This window comes from Peromyscus maniculatus, chromosome 14, assembly GCF_049852395.1.
Source record: "Peromyscus maniculatus bairdii isolate BWxNUB_F1_BW_parent chromosome 14, HU_Pman_BW_mat_3.1, whole genome shotgun sequence".
NCBI lineage: Eukaryota > Metazoa > Chordata > Mammalia > Rodentia > Cricetidae > Peromyscus > Peromyscus maniculatus.
Genome location: NC_134865.1, coordinates 58,870,664 through 58,897,234, shown reverse-complemented (window position 1 = coordinate 58,897,234; position 26,571 = coordinate 58,870,664). Strand labels below are relative to the sequence as shown.

Below are 26,571 nucleotides of genomic sequence, written 5' to 3'. Positions count from 1 at the left end.
GGGCACACCTGCATGCACGCTCATTCCCACTTGGGGGACTTTGCACCTTCTTTGACTTCCTTCTTTTTTCGCTTCCTATCTATTGCATTTCTACGCTAAATACACCTACTATGTCGGTCCTCCCCAGGTTAATGGAAGGCACATGGTGGTGGGGATGGAGGTCTCTTCACTGTGAAATCCTCCACACCCAGAACACTGTGCACATCTGTTGTATTGGATGAGGGAGCAGAGGCCTGGAGGCGCCTTGAGGCCAACTCACCTTAACCTTCTCATCCACTGCCTGCTGTATTCTGTCACTGGATCGGGGGGAGGGGGGGGTTCTGGCAGAGGAGGGAGGCAGATGTGCCAGGTGTGGAGAGCAGGGAACCACAGGCTGAGAGTCCTGGGACAAGGCGCAGAGTCAAAGTCATGGGCTTCACTGTGTGGCCATCTCAGACCAGTCACTTGCCCTCCAGGTTCTGCTGAGCCCCAGAGAACAGTGCTTGGGAGCTACCCAGAGGAGGGATGGCCATAAGCTTGCAAGCCAGGCCCTTCCTTCTGCTGAACCATAAGAGAAGAGTAAGAAAAAACCTCTTTCCGACCTGTTCTCCATCTGATGAAGAGGCAGCCACCAAATGACGCAGGGTCACAGAGCACACGTCACAGGGCCAGCTGGTCTGGGTATATACACCAGCTTTGCCCATGATTTCCTGTGCAACCTTGGAGTGAGTGACTTAACATCTCCTGTCTCCTTTTTTTTTTCTCTCTTTGATAAAATGGGTTGAGCAATAAAAACAACCGGAAGGGCATGGCTGAAGTTAAGATTATATTATTGGTGTCGCCAAGGGCCAGAGTGCCTACCATACAATAAGCCTTTATACTGTTCACCACTAAGGTTATTAGTTATGATGAGTCAGGACCAGATACCCCTCAGCAGCAAGCAGGCCAAAGCCTAACTTTGGAGTCAGTCTCGCAAACACAAGCCAGGGTGTGTGTGTCAGTCAGAGAATAGTCCACTGGGAACCCATGATCAGTGGACCATTACTGAGCACCCATGCCACACAAGGCGCAGGGGCGGGGGGGGGGGGGGGCTGTGAGAAGGGCCTGGGCACTGGGAAGGCAGGGATCCTGCTTCTCTATCTTTCTCTATCTTCTTGGCCACTTCATCCACCAATCTCCAGTGCCCAGCACGTAGTAGGTCCTTCACAGATATTGGATGAGTAAACGACCAGCACCTGAATACCTATCAACCTCTTTCTCTGGCCACCTCCTCCAGCTCTTCCCGTAGGTGAGACAGTTTCTGGACACAGCCTGCTAGTCTTCTCCACTAGACTGAGCTGGCCAGGCCCCGCCTAATGTAGATGGCTCTAGGCAGGCCACCCAGAAGGCCCTGGTATGTTCAGACCCACGAGGCAGGAAGATGAACTCTGACTTCATAGGACGCTGGGCTTGGGTCTGGTACAACCTTCATGCTCACAGGCCCTTCCTCACCTCTGGCTATCAGGTCTGCTGGTCACCGGGGACACACCGAGGATCTGGGTGGAGTTCTGCACCCCAGTGACACCATCCTCATCCGATGGCACCCAGGTTTTTCTTTTCCCCCAGCCCAGAAAGGATGTACAGTTCCAGAAAAAGTCTTGCTCCAGCAGAGACAGAGAGACAGAGACAGAGAAAGACAGAGAGGGAGAGAGACAGAGAGATAGAGACTGAAAGACAGAAAGAGAGAGAGAGAGAGAGAGAGAGAGAGAGAGAGAGAGAGAGAGAGAGACAAAGGGACAGAAGGCAGAGGGACAGAGATGCAGGGAAGCAGAGGCAGATGCAACATGGCACTGCCCTGCTGCTGGAGGGCCAGCTCCCCCTCTCACCAGCAGGCCCTCCAGGGGGGCTAGCCGGCAGGGGCTGCCTGGCTGCAAATGACTCCCTTTGTCATGTTTTGTTATGATTAAAAATGCATGTCGCAGGCGAGGCCCTGGAGTGGAACCCGGCTGAAAATTGAATCATTAATATTCCCCTGCAGCTGATGCCCGGTGCTTCCCATGCAGCTGGGAGCCGAGGCTGGCATGCAACAGTTTCAAGTCCCGGCAAGTGGGGGAGACACAGTGCGCACCAGCCCCTCCCCCAGGGCTCCCGCCCCATCTTTGGGGAGAGGAACAGGTGTCAGCCAAAGGCTCCCTGAACTTTTCTTCCTCTCTGGCTCTGTTCAGGGCTAGAAAGGATGCCAAGCTCTTGGGGGCTCGAAGGGCTCAGCCTGGTATCTTTGCCCTCCAGACCCCCCAACCTGCCCCCTTGACCTTCTCCTCCTCTGCTGTTTCCTCCCTTGAGTGCTTTTCCTTCACAGTGATAGTAATAATATTCTCATTTTTTTTTTTACTTCTTATTAACTAAACAATGTTCTTTGCCTGCCAGTTGCTATTTGAACACCTTTATGTCTATGAACTTAGGTTAATTCTCTCAAGACAACCGGGTGTGGGTGTGTGACCTCTAGTACAGCCCCATTATACAGATAGGAAAGGGGAGCACTGAGCCCTTCGACAACTTGGCCAACCCCACACAGCCACAAAGAGGCTCCAGAGTTTGGGTCTGTCATCTCCGGCCTCACGCGTGTTGGGATGTTGCTAGTCTGCAGAGAGCGGCAGAAGTCAACTACAGAGCAGACTGCAAAACCTTGGGTCAACGGAAGGAAGGCAGACTGGTTCAGTGGAAGCTTTTATTGTTACAGCCCCGATGTGGAAACGATCTTTGTTTGATTTAGGTTAAGTAAAATATATCACGAAGAGGCATGGCTAGAAACTGAGAATCATTCACACAATGATTCTGGCGGCTTGCGCTGTGTTCATGTTGACAGCGCTGGCCTCACCCACTGCGGTCTTGACTTGGATTTTTTTTCCGTGTCTCTCAGCTAAAACTTAAAAGTTACTCCTCAGAGAAGCCTTCTCCAGACCCAGAAAAGCCCTCTGTCACTGTCCCATGTGTTAGTACAGGATTGCATTCTCCCATCAGGCATGTGATGGATGTGTCCACGGGCTTCTGTAGTCCGATCTTGTAGAGCTGGGAGGAGAGCTGGGAGAGGAGCCGGTTGCCTGGATATTGTTCGGTTTGTTTTGTTTTTGTTTGGTTTAGTTTTTCCAGACAGGGTTTCTCTGTGTAGCCTTGGCTGTCCTGGAACTCAGGAGATCCACCTGCCTCTGCCTCCTGAGTGCTGGGATTAAAGGCGTGCACCACCACCACCACCACCACCACCACCACCACCACCACCACCACCACCACGGTCCAGCTTGGATTTCCTCAATCTTAAGCTAGGATGACAGCCACTCACCAAAGCTATAATATCCAGAGAAGATGACCATTGAAAGAGTTAAGCCCCAAGCCTACTAAACTACCACGTGAGCGAGAACAAGTCCAGAGCACGGGACTATAGAGCCAGGCATGTGCCCGGGTCCAGGGCCTGCTGCACGGCCTCCCTTACAGACCAAATAGGAATCGAGTGGGCTGAGGAGAAGCATGCGTTTCAAGACGGATGCTCCAAAGTAGCCCCCTGTGCACGACAAGCTGCTGCTCTCCCCAATACCTGGTGCTGTGCAGCCAGGAAAGGGTTCAAGTAGCCAGGTGTGGTGCTGTACTCATATACACCCAACATCCAACACGCAGCGTGTGGAGGCAGAGGGGTCAGGAGTCCAAGGTCATCCATGGCTGTACAGTGAATCTGAGACCAGCGTGGGGTTACGAGAGACCCCGTCTCACGAAATAAACATGCGAACAAACGCCCACAAACAACCAAAAGGGACCAGGGGGGAGGGGGACTCAGTCTGTAAAGTGCTTAGGATGTAAGCATGAAGACCTGAGTTCAGATCCCCGGCACCCACATAAAAACAGTTGTGCTCAGTGGTCTATGTCTGTAACCCCAACGCTGGGGAGGCAGAGATGGGGAATTCTAACCCGTCCTGGTCTAGCCAATCGGTGAGCTCCAGGGTCAGCAAGAGATCCTGTCTCAAAAAGAAAAATTTGGACAGCAATTGAAGAGGATGCTCTCCACATAGATTATAGATTTCTGGCTTCTACATGTACATGTGCACCCCCCACAACGAGAGAGAGAGGGGGGGGAAACGGGTAAAGGGGGAGACGCTCTAGCACTCCCTCTCCTCTCTCCTCTCCCTCTCCCGTATCTCTTCCTTTTTTTGATGCTGAGGCTGTACCCGGGACCCTGTGCATGCCCAGCAACCGCTCCGCCAGAGTCGCACGCACACCATTAAAGGCAGGGGCTACCATAGTCGAAGCTCACTATGAATCAGCCTTGCTGTGCATGTCACAGGTGTGATCCCGTGGAGGCAGCTACCCTTACAGAGCCCAGGTGATGGATGGGGAAACTGAGGCCCAAACTTGATGATCATAAAAGAGTCAAGTTTTGACCCCAGGTCTCCTGACCTCCGAGTCACAGTCTGAAGCACCCACGGGTCCCTATCCAACAAGGGCCAGGGGAATGTTCAGAAGCCCAAGGAAGACCAGCAGCCATGATGGAACCACGGTGGCCACCACCTGCTTTGGCTGTCCAGTAGGCAGCCAAAAGTCTGTGTTCACAACGCCTGACTGACTGACTCCCCAAACTGAGGACTGACTTGGGACCAAGGTAGCCACAGGCAGGCTAGAAGGGGCTGCTGTTGCTAGTTTGGGGGGGGGGGTAGAGGAGACACAGACAGAGCCTCGGGCTGACTATCTTAGAGTTGTTGCCCAGATACTAATGTCAGCCAGCCAACACTGTAGGCAGCAATCACTCTCTGCCACCGGGGTGAGAAGCAGGGTCTATGAGATCGAGTTTGTGGGACTTAGCCCTTGGAAAACCGGCATCCTGAGTCCTCACTCTCAACTTCTAAGACTTCTTCCAGGGCCACCGGCAGCCTGAGAAGCCAGCTCCAAGCGCACTCTGAGCCTCCCCTCAGTACAAGAGAATCCCAAGGGTACAGAGGCTGAACTTCCTGTCCCTGAACTTCCTGTCCCTGCTGCAGAGGGCAGCATTGGCACTTGCCCGTACTGTGGGGAGCAGGTGCTGAACCAGTTGACACGCGCTGAAGAAAGGTCAGAGGTTGAGAGGTCGTCAGGGAGGCCGGGGAGTGGGCACCATTGCCCTGCTCTTCCCTCTCCCACCCTTTGCCCCAGACCTCCATCCACCCTACTCTCAGCTCCTCTCATCCTCTCCCCCATCCCCTGCTTCCCTTCCCCCACTCACACCTCCCCAAGGACAAGCAAAGTTATTACAATAATGAATTAGCCAGCCCGCTTACTGCCGCCACTGGCGAAGACAATTATCCCCCCCTCACATCCCTAGCCGCTGCTCGGCTCCCTCATAAAGACGGGCTTTTGGGGCCGCTTTGTGCTTTGATTGGAAATGAAGAGATTGCTAATTAGGGAACACCTGCTGGGACCCGGGCTGGCAGGAACAGAAGCAGGACCAGGATGGACCGAGCGAGCGGCCATTGCAAGGCGGGCCGAGAGTGCATGATTGGGTGTGTGCAAGCGGGGTGGTGCGCCTGGTCATGTGTGCCCACGGGGGGTGCTGGGAGAAGGTGAGAGGAAGGAGCAGACACCTCAGTGATTTAATCCAAATCCTGGCCACCGCCCCTGGAAGCCATAAACAAAACCCAGACAGTTTATGGTGCTTTTCACCTTTTAAAGGATGCTAATTTGTTTATGGGTGGCTGTAATTCTGCCTGTGTTTGCATAGGTCAGCTCTGGCTGGGATATGCAGTCCGTAGCCGTCTCCAATAGGGCTCACTAGCATTGGTGGGGAGATGCACAGAGCCTGCCAGCTCTCTGCGGAGAGGTGAGGTGGGAAATAGGCACACAGAGGTATCCTGCTTGTCCAGTGATGGTAACAAGGACATGAGCTCAGGGCAGTTAAATCTGAGATTGACTTCATCCATGCCTTTCTTTTCTTTTAAATTTTAGTTATTAGCACCGTGTGTGCATGATGTGTGTTTGGGGGTACATGTACACTATGGCACATGTGTGGAGGTCAGAGGACGACTATGGATGGGGTTCTCCCCTTCCACCTTTCCGCTGGTTCTGAGGACTGAACGCAGGGGGTTCAGCTTGTGTGGCCTTCTGGGACAACTTTATCTAGTTGTTTCCTTTCTCTTCTCTACCTCCTTGTGCTAAAGTGGACTAAAACACTTGATGACACACACACACCCCTACCTCCGTGGAGTAATGACTAAGATACATACTCAGCACCCAGCACCCTGAAATACATACTCAGCACCCAGCACCCTAAAATACATACTCAGCACCCAGCACCCTGAAATACATACTCAGCACCCAGCACCCTAAAATACATACTCAGCACCCAGCACCCTAAAATACACACTCAGCACCCGGCACCCTGCCGCTTACCCCAGGAAGACATAAAACTCTGCAGATTCCTTTCTTGACATGAACACTACTAGACTGAGCTCAGCTGCTCTGACCCTGGCCTCAGTGTTCCCACCTGTAGCATGGGAAGACTCTCTTTACTTCTTTGGAGGCTCTCCTCTGCAGCTCAAGCATTCTGATTCCACAGTGTTGCTCAGGGTTTGGGTTCCTTACGCCAGGATTCCTTACGTGTGGGATTTGAGTGTGGCCTTGGCTCAGATTCCAGGGCTGCAATTCAGCAGCCACCGCAACCTTAGGCGGCTCAGTGAACTCTACTGGACTTTGTCTTTCTCATCCGTCGCACAGGAGCGGGTGAGTCCAGCATCTTGAGTTGCTGAGCACGGGCAGGGTGAGGAAGAGAACCAGAACCAGAGCTTGGTTCTCAGTGTGTGCTCGGGGCAAGGGCTTGCCTTCTCCGCCTCACTCAGCACCACCAGCACCGCCCACAACTGCATCATTCCAGCTAGACACTGTTCCATGGAGGCAGGCAGCTAGAAAATCACTGTCCATCAAGGCCTGCTTCCTGAGCTCCTGTCCATTCCCCCCTCGACTTGTGTGAGCATAGACATCTCTGGAGAAGTCTCCAGATGGTTCTGTGGGAAATGGAAAAGCTGGTGGAGACCTAGGAAGCAGAGGCTAGGTTCACCTCTCTTCCACACGGGGGTGTCCAGTACGCTCATGATCCATGAACTTGAGCCGTGAAGCTACAGGAAAAGCAGAGCTCTAAGACAACCCAGAGCTAAAGCTTCCCCAGGCTTCATCTCCCATCATCCTTAAAACTCCCGTAGGACTGGCTTTGACGACTTCGTGAGCAGATAAGAAAGCCAACGCAGGAGGGGATGGAGGGGGGTCTCCAGTGACAATAAACCAATAAGGATCAGAGCCAGAGCAAAAGCCCCAATCTTCCCAAGTCTAAAATCTGGGCTTTTCCCTATTCATTGTATGGGCAGTGGCCACCAGGTTCCCATGGACCACAGGCTCCATCAGCACAGACTCACGATGACTTGAGTTTTCTTGTTAATTTTGGCATTGGGAGCACAGGGCAGGTAGCAAAGACACCTGTGTGTGGTATTGAGGGGGTAGACAAGGGGCTACTGAGCAGGCCTCTGGCTGGCACACAGAGTGAACACGTGTGACCGCCCCAGGGCGTGGATCTGAGCAGTTGTGAACAGGTGCGTGGGTACATGAACTAAATGCACTTTGCTCTTGGGCTTTACATCCCTTCCAGGATGTAGGTGAGGAAAGGGTGAGATGGGGTATCCTAACGCAATAGAGGTTTGGTTTGGGATAGGGCAGGAGGTGAGACTCCAGCCTGAGGATGGTGTGAGAGATTGAGGAGTTCAGGCAGGAAGAAGCTTCAAGCCCTGGGCACTGAGACGAGCTGGACCACTTTGAGTCACTGAGGCAGCATGCTCTCTCTCATGGACCCACCCCCGCCCTCCCCCAAAGTGCCCCAAGAACTGGGTATCCGCACCTACAGTTCACTAATGAAAGCGTTGCTACCGAGGGAACTCAGTTTGAGTGTGAAGCTTGTCTTTGCTATTTCCTAGACCTGCCACCCTCTCTGCTGGGCAGACTGGGGAACCTCCCTTTCCTTGATGGCACATGGGAGATGCCACCCATTTCGAGGAACTACGTGGAGATAAGAGCCAATAACACACAAGGAACCCCATCCAACATAGTTCTTTGTAACTATTTGAGGCCTGTGTGCTCGCCCTCCATAGACACATTCTCCACCTTGTCCCTGAGGCAGCCAGGCAGGCCACAGGCAGCTGAAGCAAGTCTGTCTGACCTCTCCCCTCACATTCCTGCCCAATTCATTTCTAGCTCAAAGGCCAGGCTTGTGGTCATCGACATTCTGGCTCTTCGTGAAGTGGAAACATGAGGAGGTGAGTGACTCCCTCCACACCTGGGCCAACCTGGAGAGTTTCAGAAATTCAGATTCTAGAGGGGCCCCGGCGGATGCGAAAGAAAAGAGGCCATGCTCGGGCGTCTCTCGTCCTCTGTCCCAGTGTAGAGACAGTTGGAGCGCCACTCAGCTCCTCTGCCCCACAATGTTTCCTCTCCATCTGACATCAGGAGTGCCCGGTTGGTCCAGATGAGTCTCACGGGTTCTTCCCTCAATTAGGACAACTGTAATCTGATCGCTGTCTGATTAGGGAGTAGAACTAGCCAATCTCAACTCCTCGAGATGAGAAGTTCCATAGAGATCCCTGCACGCAGGCTGAACCACAGCTAAATCCATGAGTTTGCTTGGCGGCTGACCGCCCCCCTTCTTTCTACCCTACCCCTTCCCCGGGGTTCCTCCAGAAGCCATGCTCTCACTACATCTCTTTGGCAGGACACCTACCAATCCCTGCTCTGGGGAACCTGACCTAAGACACTCATCTCCCCGAGCTCTTTAGAACCTTCCCCAAATAGCAGCATCAGCGGAACCCACCAAGGTGTATTTGTTCAAACCCATCCGTCAGAGATCCTGATACACCCCAGCAGACGAAAAGAAGCCAAGTAGGCAAAGGCTGCTGCGTCAGCCTGAGGAGAGTCCTCAGAGCTCGCAATGGGTCCAGAAGCTAGGAGACTTCTGCTTTTCCCTGGTGTGCTCCAGGCTGGAGAACCGGAGCCCAAGGCCAGGCCCGCAGTGGGGAAGCCATAGAAACCTGTAGTTTACTTTGGTAACCTATTGCTCTACAGGTTGGCATTGGGGGGCTTCAGAGGCAACAGCAGGGCCACCATGTCCCATATCCCTGCTGGAGCATTTTTAGCACTCTCCCTACAAAAAGTGAGACCAGGATTGGGGGGACTATAAAAAACACCAGAGAACCAGGGACAGTAGCCCCGAAGAAATGGGGGCAAGCTGGAGACACTAAGTCTCCACTGGATGGTCCAAGTATCCTCACTGGTCTTCCTGAGGCTTCCAGTGTGACACCTGAACTTAGGGAGAAGGGGGAGGTACCAAACACTGATTCGCCCCTGTGTCCATGCAGATTCCACTGCATGTCCACCCCCAACCCCCTACCCCGCCCCCACTGCCCAGGAGGAAGGGTTTAGGCTGTGAGCACCCCTGGAGAGAAAAGGAAGGCAGAACAATAGGAACCCAGTGGACTCTCGTCTGTGGAAGGTCAGACACAGAGGATAAACACTTTGTCCCAAATGGTGAGCACATGTTGGACTCCATCCAAGGTGGGAAGATAGTCTGACTCGCCTTGGGAATGTGATTAGCATCTTGAGAGCCAAGGGAGGCGGATCAAGAGGAGATCAAGGTCACAGGAGAGCGGGTAAGGAGTCCAGCTGCAGGTGCTGTGGCCTTGGCAAGAGAGCCCCCCCCCCCCCCCGACACCCACTAAGAAAACCTGGTAGTGGGCTGAGGAAGAGACAACCCACATAGAGGGAAAAGAGACGGCGCCCAGAGAAGGCAAGGAGATCGTCCCCATAGAAGAAGATCTCGGAGGGAGGTGTGCTGGTATCCGTACTAGGAAAGGTGGTGGCCCGTCAGGCTCAAGTTTGGGAAAGATCAAATGTGGGAAAAAAGCAGGGTGGGGAAAAGAGACAGGAGACACCAAGGGGAGAGTGTTGCCCTGGACGACTGAGGGAGGGGGAAAGGTCTCACATGGGAATGAGAAGGAGTGGGAAGGCATGGACACCACAGAGCAGGTGATGCTGGTGGGCATGTGCGCTGTGAAAGTGTCCTAACACTGGCACTTGCTGAATTCTCCAGTGTAGCTCACAGATTAGCTCTGCATTTCCCCAGGAGGCCTACCTGCTGTTACACGGAGGCACTGCAAATTATTTTCAGTGGTGGAGAGACGGTCGGGTCAGTAAAGTGCTTGCAAACACAAGGTCTTGAGTTCGATTCCCAGAACCCATGTAAAGAAGTTGAGTGTGGCGGCTTGCACCCCTAATCCCAGCACCAGGGAGGCAGAGACCTGGCCTATTCAGAGGTCTCCAGGCCATTGAGAGACTGTCTAAAAAATAAACAAGGGCCGGGCGGTGGTGGCGCACGCCTTTAATCCCAGCACCAGGGAGGCAGAGACCTGGCCTATTCAGAGGTCTCTAGGCCACTGAGAGACTGTCTAAAAAGTAAATAAATTTGCCCCCCACATGTACACCTATACATGCACACATACATTATACACCAACACACACAATAAATGATCTGTGGAAATGTGGGGCTCTGAGAGTGGCCAATGAGAGTTAAGGGGGACTTTCTTAATGGTAACACCTGTGACGTAATACTTAGAAAGATGCGGAGAAGAAGTAACAGCTAGAGTTCCAGGTTGATGCCCATGTGGGGCTGAGAAAGAAAACATAGGATACATTTCAAATAAAATAAAATGAAAATAAGAAACCGTTGCACCAAATTCTGTGTCTGTGTCAATGGTACAAAAATGGTAGGCTGAGCAGAGGGAATCAAAAGTCCAAGACTTGTCTGGGCTATAGAATGAGTTCAAGACTAGCCTGGGCAACTTAGCAAGAACTTACGTCAAAATAAAACGAGAGTGGGCTGGCCAGATGGCTCATGGGTAGGGGGGCTTGCTGCCAACCCTAACTGCCTAAGTTTGATCCCTGAGACTCAAGGATACAACTGACTCCTGCAACATTCATACACACATACACATATACACAAAATAAATGAACAAATGTAATACTTTTTTTTTAAAGAAATAAAAGTAAAAAGGGCTGGGAGTGTAACTCCATGATAGAAAGTTTGCCTAACATGTATAAGCCTCAGCAACAGGGCTACTGGGATGCAGTACTATGACGCGTTAGTCTTGACTGTCAACTTGACTGGATCTGGAGTCACCTGGGAGACACAGTGACGGTCCAGTCTGCGAGGGTGTTTCTAGAGAGGCTTAACTGAGGATGGGAGACGCTCCCTGAACGAGGGCAACATGATCCTGTGGGCTGGGATCCCAGACGAAGTGAGTAGGGGATAAAGGGGGAAAAGTGAGCTGAGCACCAGGGTTCATCTTCCACTGGTTCCTGATGTGAATGTACCGTGTGACCTGCTGCTTCACGTTCCTGCTGACATTCCTTCTCCACCATGACGGACTGTTTGCTTTCAAACTAAAATAAGCCCTTCCTTCCTTGAGTGCTTCTTGTCGATCTGTGGTTAAATAACAGAAAATAAGCTGATACACACACACACACACACACACACACACACACACACACACACACAGAGTTTTCTATTGGCTTCTTGTTATACTGAGTCTTATAGGAACCAGTGCAACGTGACATTAGATGGTGTAACTGCCTGCTAGACCTTAAACAAGACCCTTAACCTCAGTGCCTCAGTTTCCCCATCTGTAAGATGGGAGCATTCATGACACCTCTATCTTCCAGTCCTTACAAAGGTAAGTTAGACAAACCAAGGAAAGTTTCCATTACATCCCAGCTCCTTTAAAATGCCTTTCCCCTGGGAGGCAGAGGCAGGAGATTTCCAAGAGTGTGAGGCCAGCCTGGTCTACAGAGTGAGCTCCAGGACAGCCAGGACTGTTACATACAAAACAAAAAATGCCTTTCCCTCTCCCACACTCAGAAGAATCATTAAAGAAAAGGATGCATGGGGATGTCGGGAAAGCAGGGAAGCACTGAACAAGGAACAGTAGAGAAATGTCTCCAGGAAATGTCATGGTTAGGTCTCAAGTAAACAGCGCAGCTCATTCCAGGAGAGGATGGGGCGGGGTGAGAGAGGATGGGGCGGGGCGAGAGAGGATGGGGTGGGGCGAGAGAGGATGGGGCGGGGCGAGGGAGAGGATGGGGCGGGGCGAGAGAGGATGGGGTGGGGCGAGAGAGGATGGGGTGGGGCGAGAGAGAGGATGGGGCGGGGCAAAGGAGAGGATGGGGCGGGGCGAGAGAGAGAGAGGATGGGGGCGGGGCAAAGGAGAGGAAGGGGTGGGGCGAAGGAGGGGATGGGGCGGGGCGAAGGAGAGGATGGGGTGGGGCGAGAGAGAGGATGGGGCGGGGCGAAGGAGAGGATGGGGGCGGGGCGAAGGAGAGGATGGGGCGGAGCGAAGGAGAGGATGGGGCGGAGCGAAGGAGAGGATGGGGCGTGGCGAAGAGAGAGTATGGGGTGGGGCGAGAGAGAGGATGGGATGGGGCGAAGGAGAGGATGGGGCGGGGCGAAGGAGTGGATGGGGCGGGGCAAAGGAGAGAATGGGGTGGGGTGAAGAGAGAGGATGGGGTGGGGTGAAGAGCGAGGATGGTGTGGGGCGAGGGAGAGGATGGGGTGGGGTGAGAGAGGATGGGGTGGGGCGAAGGAGAGGATAGGGGCGGGGCAAAGGAGAGGATGGGGGCGGGACGAAGGAGAGTTTGGGGTGGGGTGAGAGCGGATGGGCGGGGCGAATGAGAGGATGGGGCGGGGCGAAGGAGAGGATGGGGGCGGGGCGAAGGAGAGGATGGGGCGGGGCGAAGGAGAGGCTGTGGGTACCGGCGGCGAACGCTCACAATATGGATCAAAAGGAAGAGAGACATTTTCAGACTTTGAATTTATGATGTGGTTCATCCCCACCCCCCAGCGTGAAAACGGCAGGTTCAAGAAAAGCTGAGGTTTCAGGGGCTGGAGAACAAAGCATGTCCCCAGGCCCTGTATGGAAATGACAGAGACCCAGGACCACCTGAACTGCGCAAGTCGGACCACGAGAGCCGCTCTTCTGGGAAATACAGTGGAGAAAGAGAGGAGGCCGGAGATCAAGGGTCCAACATATGAAGGAATCTCTTGATGAGACTTCTAAAATGGCAGAGACGGGGGGAAAGGGGCCCGGAAACCAGTAAAAGTAGACTGCAGGACCCAAGGGAGAATATTTTAGAAATAAGTTAGACATGGAAAAAGGAATTATCACTCAGCGATTAATGATAAAAATCAAGGCCATTTAGTAAAAACGTGGAGGTAATCTTTACGGAGGGGCACATAGGGACAGAGAAAATGGATGAGGCACGCTCTCTACTCCGAGGACTCTTTATTTAGCGTGTCTCCAAGTGTAATACTTTTAATAGAGTAAGATAGAGAGGGGCCAGAAAGGCACGGGAGCGCAGGCGTGAAGACTAGACATGGCAGGGAGGAGCTAGCCTTCCCAAACGGGGCGTGCAGCAGGCTTATTTACTTCCTGTTCAATTCTTCTTAACTACTATAATTTATTATTATGGTTACTGCATGTGTGAATGTGTGCCCACGGTCGGCGTGGGCACACGGGCCACAGCAAGCGTAAGGAAGTTAGAGGACAACTTGTAGATTGAGTTGGTTCTTTTTTCCCACCTTTCACGTGAGTCTCGGGGCTTGAACTCAGTTTGCCAGGCTTTCCTGGCAAGGAGGGCCTTTAGCCATTGATCCATCTCACCAACCCGAGAGCGGGCTTTTTCCACACAGCTCAATTTACATATCATTACTGAAAGATGTTCTCCTTCAAACCACGAAAGCAAGAACCTCTGTCCCTGACCTGAAGGTCTACTGGGAAGAAGCCAAAGGCATTAAGTCCAACTAGCTAGGCCTATAGCACTTGTGGTTCAGCTATGTGAAATTGGGGTGGGAAGCTGGTACCATTTATTCCACAGGCACTTTGGTTTTTTTTTTTTTTTTTCTTCTCCCAGACAAGGTCTCACTCCATGCTCCAGGCCGGACTCAAACTCACAAAATCCTTCCACAGCCTCCTGAGGGCTAGAATCACAGTGTGCCACAACCGCAATGGCTTCATCGGTACCTGCAAAGTCAGTTGGGTGCCTGTCGCATCCAGACACTGCTGGGAGGTAGGTCCCTTATCCCTGCAACCGAACCCCTACCCCTGGAGCATAGCCGTGATACAGGAGCTCCCCTGCTCAGAGAGACAGAGACGTTCAGAGCAGGGTGCAGAGAAGTCCTTGGGCGCTGACCATCCATCCACACTTCCTTTCTACGGACAAAGACACAGAGGCCGAGAGAGATGAGCGGCATGGACAAGCCACCAGGCGGTAGCTTCTGGAAGCTAACATAAGTGATTGCTCAACATGGTGATCTAAAACTCAGCTTTATTTCCGTACACAGCTTGGTTGCCTCCACAACAGTGCCCAGCGACAGCAGTCGAGGGTCACATTTCAAGGTAATATTTCTGGTATTTTTAGCAAACAAATTCCATGAGTTTAATTATAATGTATTCGCTTATGTTTCTCTCTCTCTCTCTCTCTCTCTCTCTCTCTCTCTCTCTCTCTCTCTCCCTCTCCCTCTCCCTCTCCCTCTCCCTCTCCCTCTCCCTCTCCCTCTCCCTACATTCCCCACCTTAAATGATTAGAAAACTCTCCCCAAAATAAGTCAGGAAAGCCAGCAAAAGAGGTGTCTGGGAAGCCAAAACTGCTGGTGCCCCTGAGAGGTGGGTACAGAATGCCTCAGATGTTTGCCCTACTCTCCTGTGGGTGGTGTTTTTCACCCCTGCGCCCATCTTTTGTCTCATCCCTAGATGATGAGCCACCTCTTTTGCACATTTTTGTACCTTTGTAGAAATGGTATCTGCCTGTCTCTAAGGTGTTTTTAAAACTACGATTCTCTGATCAGTATGACTGTCCAACAGGGCCTAATCATTAGTTACAGCTGGCCTTACTGTGAAAGGCCCATGCCCAACAACAGAGATATGAACTAAGAGCCTGCCAAGAAAGATGCCATCCGTGTATATCTGCGGCCCAAGAGCAACATCTGAACGCACAGGAACTCGTTTCCCTCTCCAGATCCCTTCCTCTGAGCTAAAAGTGACGCTTCCTCCCTGCTTCCCAAGGAGCCGCAGCAGATGGGCGGCTGAAGGTGGAATTAGCGAGCCATTACATGAGGGTGTTCTCAATTGAGTGCCCCAGAGTAAATAGTAATTATACGTTCCTTCCAGATTACTCTCAGCCTGAGATGTGGAAGAAGAGTCATGGATGGCTGACCACAATACCCTGAACGTGCACACGTGCGCACCGACACGCAGGCCGGCCACAAGCCTGGCTTTGGAATTTTCCCTGAAGAGCGCAATGGCGGTTCTTCTGCAGTTCCTTGGAATACACAAATCCCATACCCCACAGCCCTAGGCGCTAGCAATTGCCCTTCCCTGTTCCCATTTTTCTTTCCTTGTTGAGAGTACTCCCAGAAGATGTCCCATCAAACGTGTGGGAAACAAGCAATCCCCCCTTAGTTACTCTTCACAGAATTGGCCCTCCACAGAAACTGCACTGTGGGGACCTGGACTCACAGACGTACAAGGCAACTTATGCAAATCGTTTGCCGCCTTCACGGCTACACACCAACAGCCATATATCATGGCCTGCGGAAGCATAGATTGGCACAAAGGTGAGAAGCTTTGCCAGATCAGCCCAAGCCCCACATAGTGATATGCTCACTGTGTTGGCCAGACCTTTGGTCATGACAAAAATCCCCGACAAATGACACACGGGAGCAAGGGTGTGCTTTGCTTCGTGGGTGTAGAGGCCTCAGTCGGCCGTTGGCTGGCTCTGCTGTTTCTGAGCTCTGGAGAGGCAGAGCGTCATAGCAGAAGGCTGGGGAGTGCCACGCTGCTCCCCATGTGGTAGCCAGGAAGCAGAAAGAAGTCATAGAAAGGGACCAGGGCCCCTGTAAAGGCACCCCTCTGGCAATTCAACTTCCCAACAGTCTATCCAGATTGTGATTCTAGCAATGCATTAAGCCATTGGTTAGGTCAAAGCCCCCATGATCTGGTGTCTTTGGAAATGCTCACACAGATGTACCTTTAGTAATCTAGGCATCTCTCAATCCAATCATTCACCCCATACATAGTTCCATATTTAAGAGTCATCCAAGACCAAGTGGTTAGAACGGAACTCATACAAGTAACACTATACGGACCGAGCAGGTTATATGTATATATTTAGGAATATCTATGTCTGTGTGTATGTATACAACAACAACTAAAGCAAAGGAGCCGTGATTTTGAAAGAGAGCAAATGGGGGGTGGGGATGGTTGGAGAGAGGAAAGGGAGACATGAGGTGAGTGTGTTATAATTTCAAAACACAAGAAAAGCTATGGTAAAAAAAGGTAACTGTGCACATGCACACAGCTTCAGTGCACACTGCCATGCACAGTCCTCCAGTGCACACTGCCACGCACAGTCCTTCAGTGCACACTGCCACGCACAGTCCTCCAGTGCACACTGCCACGCACAGTCCTCCAGTGCACACTGCCATGCACAGTCCTCAGTGCACACACTGCCATGCACAGTCCTCCAGTGCACACTGCCACGCACAGTCCTCCAGTGCACACACTGCCACGCACAGTCCTCCAGTGCACACTGCCACGCACAGTCCTCCAGTGCACACACTGCCACGCACAGTCCTCCAGTGCACACTGCCACGCACAGTCCTCCAGTGCACACACTGCCACGCACAGTCCTCCAGTGCACACACTGCCATGCACAGTCCTCCAGTGCACACTGCCATGCACAGTCCTCAGTGCACACACTGCCATGCACAGTCCTCCAGTGCACACTGCCATGCACAGTCCTCAGTGCACACACTGCCACGCACAGTCCTCCAGTGCACACTGCCACGCACAGTCCTCCAGTGCGCACACTGCCGTGCACAGTCCTCCAGTGCGCACACTGCCGTGCACAGTCCTCCAGTGCACACTGCCATGCACAGTCCTCCAGTGCACATACTGCCATGTGCAGTCCTCTAGTGCACACACTGCCATACGCAGTCCTCCAGTGCACACACTGCCATGCACAGTCCTCCAGTGCACACACTGCCATGCATAGTCCTCCAGTGCACACTGCCATGCACAGTCCTCCAGTGCACACACTGCCATGCACAGTCCTCCAGTGCACACACTGCCGTGCACAGTCCTCCAGTGCACACTGCCATGCACAGTCCTCCAGTGCACACACTGCCATGCACAGTCCTCCAATGCACACACTGCCATACGCAGTCCTCCAGTGCACACACTGCCATGCACAGTCCTCCAGTGCACACACTGCCATACGCAGTCCTCCAGTGCACACTGCCATGCACAGTCCTCCAGTGCACACTGCCATGCGAAGTCCTCCAGTGCACACTGCCATGCGCAGTGCAGAACCAGGCATGTCTTGAAACCATCTCAACAGTAGCACTTTCCCTGATCTTCATAAAGTGACCAGGAAGATTCTGGAAGGAATGTAGGGAGTTTGAAAGCTTCTTTCCGCCTTTCTTGCAAGGGGTCCCGGAAATTGATTAGAGCAGTCAACATGTCATCTCCTTCCCCACCACAATGACTCTAAGAACTTAGTACCCAGTGAGCACTGCTCAGGGGACTTTCATGTGTCTCCTGTGGTCCTCAGCTCTCTATCGAGGAGGTGCTCTCCTCATCCCATCTGTAGATGTTGAGACTTGGGGTGAGACAGACTGGTAGCTGCTTGGTCTATCATCACAGCGGGTGGAACATGAGTAAGGCAGGCCCTGGTCCCAGGTCGTTTCCTGTCACTGTGATAAAACTCGGACAGAAAACAACCTGGGGGAGGGAAGGGTTTCCTTGGTCTATACTTCCAGGTCACTGCCAGGGCACAATGCACCACTGAGTCAAGGCAGGAACTTTCGTAGAAACCACAGAGGAGCCCTGCTTACTGGCTCACCACCAGGGAGTTTTCTTACCATGGCCCAAGCCCACCTGCCTAGGGATGGCGACCCCCGTAATGCATTAATCAGCAAGACGTGGTCACAGGCCAGTCTGTTGTAGGCAAGTGTTCAGTGGAGGTTCCCTCCTCCTCGGGTGACTTTAGCTTGTGTCCAGTGGACAATAAAACCTAACGTTGACAGCCTTGTGTGGCTCTGAATTAGCCTGGGATTCACTGATTACCCAAATATCGCCTCAGAGGCCACGGTATAGGGAGATAGGTTAATCCCAAACTGTTACGTGCTCCCGCTTGTAGGGGCTGTTTCTTCTCTGACTTTTTTAGTTTCTCACCACTCTTAGAAGATTCAAAGCAGAGACCAGCCCCAATCGGCAGGCCAAGAAAGCATCCTATGGAGAAGCTCAGACTTGCTGATGTCCCCGAGGGCTGACTAAGTTCCCTCCTGAAACGCCACTCTGTCCCTTCATTCAGCTGCTGGCCAAGGACGGCTAGTAGATGGGAAGCTGGTGTGGGGACCTCTCCAGGTGTGAGGAAGCATGGGTGCTACTGGGTGGGTCGGTGGGTGGGGGAGAAATGAGGCCCATCAAGCCACAGAACTATAGCCTCTGTGAACTTAAAGACAAATATTCAAACGTTTGGATCTATGGGTTTGGACAAGCAGTCCTGAACAGTTTTCCTAGCAGTTTTCCAGGGTGCTGAACGAGAGCGGGCTATGAGCGGAGCGGGGAGAAAAGCAAGCCAAGAAAAATGATAGGTAATCCACAAGGCCCAGGCAATGCCACATCTGGGTCCACGGCTTCGGACGACAGGGACACGGGCTAGTTGACCTACCGTGACTGGCTGTGTTACAAGCACAGGTTCATCAGGACTGTCCTTCTCAACATGAACCACCTGAAGCTAGAGAGCCCAGGTGACCTCCTGCCCGACCTCCTCTCACAAGCAAGGGAGCCGCATTCTGGAATGGGTGAGCACCTGTGTTCCCACGGACCCAGGGCCTCTCTCCAGCTGGCACGAGTGTTCAACAATGCTGTGAATATGCGTGTGAGTGAGTGAGTGAGTGTGTGTGTGTGTGTGTGTGTGTGTGTGTGTTTATGTTGATCAAGAGTGCCATTCACCTTGTTTCTGGAAACAGTTCCTCATTAGTTCCTCATTAGCCTGGGACTCACTGATTAGGTTAGGCTAGCTGGCCAACAAGCCCCAGGGACCCCCCCCCCCGTTACCATCTCTGTAGTTCTGGAACTATGAATGATGTCACTATCCACTCCGCATCATTTCAGCCCTTCAGTGTCCTTTGAATATCATATAATTTCCCAGGAGGCCACAAAGAAAAGGTAAAAACAACAACAATAACATGCTGTGCACCTCTTCGGCCTGCTCCCCCAAACTGAGTTGTGCATACACCAAGCACGCAGTTGTTACCTGACCTCACAAATACAAGGGGCAGGGGGGCTCTGCCTGAGACTGGCACAAAAGCAACCCACCCTGGGCTGTCTTATCCTGTCCCTTCCTCGTCGGAAACCCTAACATACTCACACATCCACGTACAGAGCCTCATCAGCAAGAATTTTTACTCCAGAATATTACTAGCAAGATCACTAGCCCAAGCTAATCAATTGCCGCAGCCAGCCACCGCTCCCCAAGAGATGCCCAGGCTCTTCACTGCCATCATTAACCCTCAGTGGCCCAGGGTTCTGCACCCCATCTTCCCCCACAGTTGCAGGGATGCTGTTCTGGGGTTGTGTGTGTGTGTGTGTGTGTGTGTGTGTGTGTGTGTGTGTGTGTGTGTTGGGGGCATCCAGTGCCTGGAATGATGCCCGTGGCCCACCACCTTTCAAAGGCCTTGTCTGTGCTAATGGAAGCAGACACTCTGCAAGGCTTCAGAGAGAAGGGCTCCCTCTTATGTGTACCCCTGGGACCCGAACAGGCCTGACAGAGTCTGAACAGCCCGCGGAGGCAGGTACTGTTGAGAAAGGGGAGAGGAGAGAGCCTGACAAAGCAGAGGAAGAGGTGGAGGAGACGCACCAGGTCAGCAGTTAAACCTGATATAAAATTCCTGGGGAAAAGCTGGTTCTCTCTCTCTCTCTCTCTCTCTCTCTCTCTCTCTCTCTCTCTCTCTCTCTCTCTCTCTATCTCTCTCTCTCTCTCTCTCTCTGAAGTGAAGAAGGAAAGGGAAGGGGCTGGAGCCAGGACCATGGTCAGTGGTTCATGAGCTGCTGCAGTTGGTCATGTAGATCAGCAGTTCTCAACCTGTGGGCCACAACCCCACAGGGGTCGCATATCAAATATTTACATTACGATTCATAACAGTAGCGAGATTACAGTTATGAAGTAGCAAGGAAATGATTTTATGGTTGGGGGTCACCACACGAGGAACTGTATTAAAGGGCCGCAGCATTGGGGAGGTTGGGAACCACGGCTCTAGGTGGATGATCAACGCTTCAATTCACTCTTCCTGTAATCCGCCTTGAGGGGAGAGATTCTGTAATTCATTCGAATGCGTTCATTGAACATTTACTGTGTGCTGGGCACGGTACCAGGTACTCCGGGTCTTCAATAGGGAGGCTGAAAGGGAGGCGTGACAATTGAGATGTTTCCTTGGCAGTTACCTCTGCTACTAGGGCAGAGAGCAGGAGGGAGGGAGAACCCAGGTCATATTGCAAGTTTGGGTGGCATTGTGCTTCCAGGTCAAGACTTCCCACTTCAACCAGCCAATAGAGGGCTTTTCAGTGGGAAGGAAGAGCAGAGCCCACTGCTCTGGGGTACAGGGAGTCCCCACACAGAGACCTATCCAGAGCTCTGGGGATGGCAGCATCACACAAGAAGACAACCCTTGGAGAATCTAGAGCGGTACCCACTTGGCTCTAGAGTCTGTCTGTTAAGGCAGTCCTACCAAGAGAAGCCCTGTGGTCATAGGAGTGCTGGCCTTACCCAGGCTTACCCGGCCTGCTCTGTATGTAACACCGGAAACCAGCCTCCGAGAAGCAGGAACAGAGAAGGATGCAGGAGGGTCTTGAGACCCAAGGACCACACTTCTCACCGGCATACGAACCAGGGCCCAGGGGGTGGACAAAATGGATTTCTGGAGCATCAGACCTGTCCCTGACTGAGCAATGTTACCCCAGGTCCATGCTCTCTCACCGTGGCTTAGAACCCCAAGTTCTTTTCAGGTCCAAGGGCACCAGACCCCCTGAGCTCTGCTCCCAGTGGGGTGTTTACTAGAGGGACAGCTGAAGGGTTGCTGACTCAAGACTCCATTTAACCACACACCAGGTAAAGCAGCTCTTTGTGGAGATGTACAATCCATGCTTGGGGCTAAATCCCAAGATGTGCAGACGCCAGGGCTCTGGACTGAGCTCAAAAAAAGATGTATACATTGTTTGGACAGATCTTGAGCAATTTGTCTTCCCTGGGAGGCAGATTCAATCCCAAGGAAAGGGGGTAAGTGAGACCATGTGGGTCCAGCAACCCCAGTCTCACACTGAGAAAGGCGGTTGGCGGCGTTGGAGTCCTAGCTGTCTGAGTCTGGGCATGTGCTGTTAACGGTAGCTCCAAACTGTTAGCAGAGGCATAGATGTTCCAGGTCTAGTGATGTGGTCGCATATGACAGTCATCCCACTGGACCTGAGTGCATTAGTGACGGGAGTCATGGAGAGTGAATGCCCCAAGAAGAGGAAGACTTCACAGGAAAGGTGCTGAGGGTACATGAGGACCACCTGAATAAGACTCACGGGCCACCACACATGAAGCATTAAGAGAAATCAGTGCCCAGGACCCTGGAGACAGCGGCTCAAAAATCCCACAGGAAGCAAGTCAGCTGTCCTCAGAAAAGAGGAGTGTCAGGGAATCCAAGTTAAGGAAACAGGAAACGTCCAAACTGGTTGGTGACAGAGGAAAAGACAATGTCATAGAATGCCCATATCAGGGACTTGAGAAGGAAACCTCACAGGAGGGACCCAGGGTTTGTTCAGCAGTCACGTGGCTCTGCCTTCTCCTTCCTTTACCGAGCTCCAGAGAACCAACAGAGAGATGCTAAGGAGCCTTGCCTGGGCTTGGACACCTGACCTCAGCTTGACCTTGATATGATGCAACCTTGGCCAAGTTGTTCCTGACTTTCTCAGGCTGGAGATCAGGGCGTTCTCTACCTGCCTTCACCTGGTACAGGGAGCCAGAGAGGCTTGGAGGGCCTGGGGGAGGGGGGAAGAAGGGGAGAACCAAGCAACAGGGCCCAACTGGAGATCACAGGCACTGGCTGATGAGGAAGCCCCTGTTCCAGGGACAGGGCAAGATGCTGATCCTCCGCGCTGCCTAGGGGAACAAGAGGAACTCTCAGGATGCTGGCTGGCAAATAGAGCCATTCTCCTGTCTCTTACTCTTACCTCCAGAAGAGAGGAAGAGATTGATTTGAGAATCCAGAGTCGCTGAGCTCCTCCGAGCCCCTGGAGGACTGAGCAGTCCAGCCTGCCCTGGGGTTCTGTCGGAACCCTTCAGCTGGCTCTGGCCCCAGTTTCCATTTTCACTCTGTGAACCCCGCTCCCCCTCCCCACAACTCCACCCCACCTTCCACTTTGAAGAGCCCAGAAGTTCTCCAGCTGCCTGGAAATGCTGATGACTTAACTGGTTTAATTTTTTTTTTTTCCCCAGCAGCCCTGAGGGGTTTTAACTCTTTCCTCCCGCAGAAACCCAGCTTTTGGAGTTGAAAGTTTAAACTCTCACTGGGAGACTCATAAATATTCGGAATCACTCTCTCCCTCTCTGTTTGATTAGGAAATGAGCCTTTAACTCGATGTAATCCCCAAGCCATTAACAAAAAAGCCCTCAACAGCTCTACTATCAGAATTTCACTCTTAACCCTCGGAGGATTGAATTAGATTAACATAACTACCCACAATCTGAGTTTATTTTCTGTGCCAGATAGAAATGTGTTTTCAGGAAAGGGAAGGGATGGGGGGGGGATGGAGGATGGCAAAAAAAAAAATAGGGGATAGATAATGAATTGTGAAAATAGAGATAAAGAGATGGACAGAGATTCTGTGGGACCGCAGTGGTGGGGAGAAAGAGCTACCCCATGGTCTTTGGTTTAAAGCTCCTGCCAGCTGCCAGTTTTATTCATGGGGTACTTGGAGAGGCCTCAACTCCCCGGAATTGTTGGAATCAGGGGAGTACTTTCTGGCATTTGCCATCCCTTCTTCCTGGAGATTGACGGCCCTGCACCTGAGCCTGTAGCATTCCAAAGCACCTGCTCGTTGGCCCCGTTGTCCCCAGTTTGGGAAGAGGTCAGAATGGATTCCTGCATGCTCCATGGAGGGAGGGCACAGGAAACCGCGGCGCACTCACATGGGCAAGGGCTTGTTGACCCACACAGAGACGGGCGGTGATGATGCCAGGGATGGTGTTAGAGTCTGCCCACATGAAGTCACAGACGGCTCCGTGACCAATTGCATGTAAGAAATCAGTTAGGGGGGAAAATGAGTCTGATGGGAGCTCGGACCACATAAAATTACTGGTTATTGAAGCAGAAAGTAAGTAATCAGAGGCTGTATGCAAATGTCCTGAAGTTCCCCCCAACAGCATCCCCAAAGGGAAGCCAACGGGGGGGGGGGGGGAAAAACACATCCTACATCAAAGCCGAGGTCTCCATCATGCTACCCAGCAAGCCCCAGCCCGTCTGAACATATCTTCAGGTCAAGGGAAAGGGTGGATTGTTTTAAGTGTTTCAACAAACGCTCTCCCCTCTGGACAGTGAACGCTAACAAGAACACAAGACTCTTCCCCATTACCTTAGTCACGAGTGCCCCCCAGACAGTCCTCAGTGTGCACATGGGGGAGGGGGCTGGTGGGGAGGAAAGGATTGGCTCCTGTGCTAAAATGTTAAAAACTGTCAGGCTTCCTGTTAGAAGTCACCGAGCTCAGAAAGACCGGAAAGTTCAGCTTGGCAAACAGTGGACCACTCTCATTTCTGTGCACAACGTCTCAATCACTTGATTCACACGAGCCTTAATTAACAACAACCCACAAAATCCCACCCCAGCACATTGCAGGGAAAGCTTAGCAGGATTGGTTTGTCAAACAGAGACCTTGGAATAGGAAATAACAATAACCTGACACGGACAGTATACCCAGCTTCCCCTTCCTTGGGTTCTTGGACATGATTTTGATACTAGATCTTAAACAATGACATTCACCCACTTTCTTTCTTTCTTTCTTTCTTTCTTTCTTTCTTTCTTTCTTTCTTTCTTTCTTTCTTTCTTTCTTTCTTTCTTTCTTTCTTCCTTCCTTCCTTCCTTCCTTCCTTCCTTCCTTCCTTTCTTTTCTTTTTCTCACTCTTTGGGACAGAGGCTCTCTAAGTGGCCCTTGGCTGTCCCAGAAAACACTCTGTAAACCAGGCTGGCCTCGAACCCACAGAGAACCACCTGCTTCTACCTCCAGAGTGCTAGGATTAAAGGCGTGTGCCACCACACCGGGCCACCTCCTTCAGTTCTGTGTTTTTCCACTGGTGAACATTGTAGAATTCACCTTCTCCTTTCTTTTGCCTTCCTGATCCCATTCCTTCCCCAACAACAGCGAATTAAAGATATTAATAACCCAACACAAAGTGCAGGTAGAAATAAGGAGCCAAGAAGACGGAAAGTTAAAATGAAAATGAGCTCGAATTGCCCCTGGAAGCATATGTGTGAGGCTGCATGTTATTTAACTTTCATCAACAGTTTTGCTGACAGACCTATTCTGCTTGTAATCAAAAACAATTCAGGCTGACTTGCTTTGTTTAATGCTTTTAAATGGAAGTAAGGATTGGTTTTTTTTGTTCGGATACTGTTTCCCTAAACCAATCTAGAAGTAGTCCTTAGCAATATAGCATCTGGTAACCAATGCATAAGCAAATAGAAACTCATTGTAAAAAGAATGAAGTCTGTTTAAAAAGTTGTACATAGTGTACATTAAATACCAACACATAGTTTTTTGTTTGTTTGTTTGTTTTGTTTTGTTTTAAGTTTAAGGCCTTCTCTTCCAGAAATGCTGTAAAGCCAATCTCCCCAAATGCAAGAATTCTGGTTAATATGACCAGAAGTATCTAGAAACTACAGTTCCAAGGCTCCCTGTGAAGCTCATGGCAGGCAGAGAAGACTCAGGCCAGTGGTGGGGTGGGGGTGGGGGCGGGAGGTGGGGGGCGTGGATGCTCCAGAGCCACCTGATATGCAGAGTCAACCCACCTCGTGTGCACCGAGCCCAGCTTTGACAAAACTGGTATCTTTTTCCACCCCAACAAAAGGCGCGAAGCCCCCGACACCTGGCGTTATCGCCGTCAGATACTTTTTCTTCCTAACCCAAGTTCCCCAACTCCTTCCAGAGTTGAGAAAAACGCACCCAGCAATGGAGTCAGCCCAAGCCAGCAAGGAAAGGGTTGACAGCTTCCACCTCCACTTCGCAAAACAGAATCACTCTGTGAAGGCTGGGGTGGAGGCGGGAGGATGTCCCCTTTCCTTGGAGGTGCTGGAAATAAGATAGTTATTGGCACTGCCATGACTCTAGCTGAACCTGAAAGCTCCCAGGGTGCCCCCCCGGGTCTGTCAGCACCCCTCCATCATCACCCTGAAAACCCCTGAGAAGCCAGCCTCCCCCCCTCCCGTCACCTCGCTGGCTCACCAAATGCTGGAGCTGCCAACAAATGAAAGTTTTCACGCTGGGAGACATAACCACCCCACTGAGCCGCGTGTGAACTTTGCTTTGCCCTTTTGATTTACTGACTTTCTCTCCACGAAAAACAAATAAAAACCAAAGGGAGCCCACCGATTCCAAATGAGTTCGGGTAACCATCCCACCCAGCCACGTGGAGACCCTCTGACCTTCTCATGACAGTCAGAGAGAGGCAGCATTTACCTCTCGGCCACGCAGGGATGGATGCTTTAGTGCACGGAAATCAGGATGAAAGAACAGGCGTGGGGAGATATTTTTATCCATTAAAAAGAGAGAGCGAGCGCAGGGGAGAGAAGGAGGGTGTGTAGGGAGAGGGACAGGAGGCACAGGGCAGTCCAGGGAGGAGTGACAGAAGTTAGCTTACTTACATGGTGGGGCTGGCTAGAGGACGGGGCTGCCAGGAGTGAGGACCGGTTACCCTCAGGTGTTCCAGACGCTGATGACTCGTGGCTTGGCTCCTCCGACACCAGCTGACAGTCCCCTGTCTGTGTCTCTTTGTGACTAAGGACACAGTACTCCCAACCTATAAATAGATCCCGACTCCGTGATTGATATAACAGGCAGCTGACAGAAAAAAAAAAAAAATCCCACAACCATAACCAGGTCTCAAGCAAAACAGCAAAAACCTCTGGACGTCCAACTCCTCGGAGCCCCATGCAAGCCTCGTAGCCACCTATGGGGCACGGGAAAGGAGGACGTGACATGTATTGGCGAAGGGGGAGGACCGGGCTTGCTGAGTACTGTGGGAGTGTGGGAGACAATGGCTTCTTGAGGGGCCAGCTCACTCTGGGTTCCACAGAGCTGGTGAGTACGGGTCTGTGGAAAGGGTGGGAGGAGCCTGAAGGAGGTCCTGACCCTGTGAAGGAGAGCTCCCCCGAAACCCTCCCCACCCCCATCCTGAGCCCTGGTTGTCAGGGCCTG

The 26,571-nt window shown here is 52.0% G+C and overlaps 1 protein-coding gene across 1 annotated transcript in view; it reads right to left on the bottom strand.

Annotated features, from left to right (window-relative positions):
- Esrrb (estrogen related receptor beta) overlaps window positions 1-26,190 on the bottom strand; it is a 166,328-nt gene extending 140,138 nt beyond the window's left edge. The window contains exon 1 of the mRNA XM_006990303.4: window positions 26,019-26,190. Coding sequence (XP_006990365.1) covers window positions 26,019-26,020 — 2 coding nt within the window. The 5' untranslated portion in view covers window positions 26,021-26,190. The remainder of the gene's footprint in view (window positions 1-26,018) is intronic.
- Between the last annotated feature and the right edge of the window lie 381 nt (window positions 26,191-26,571).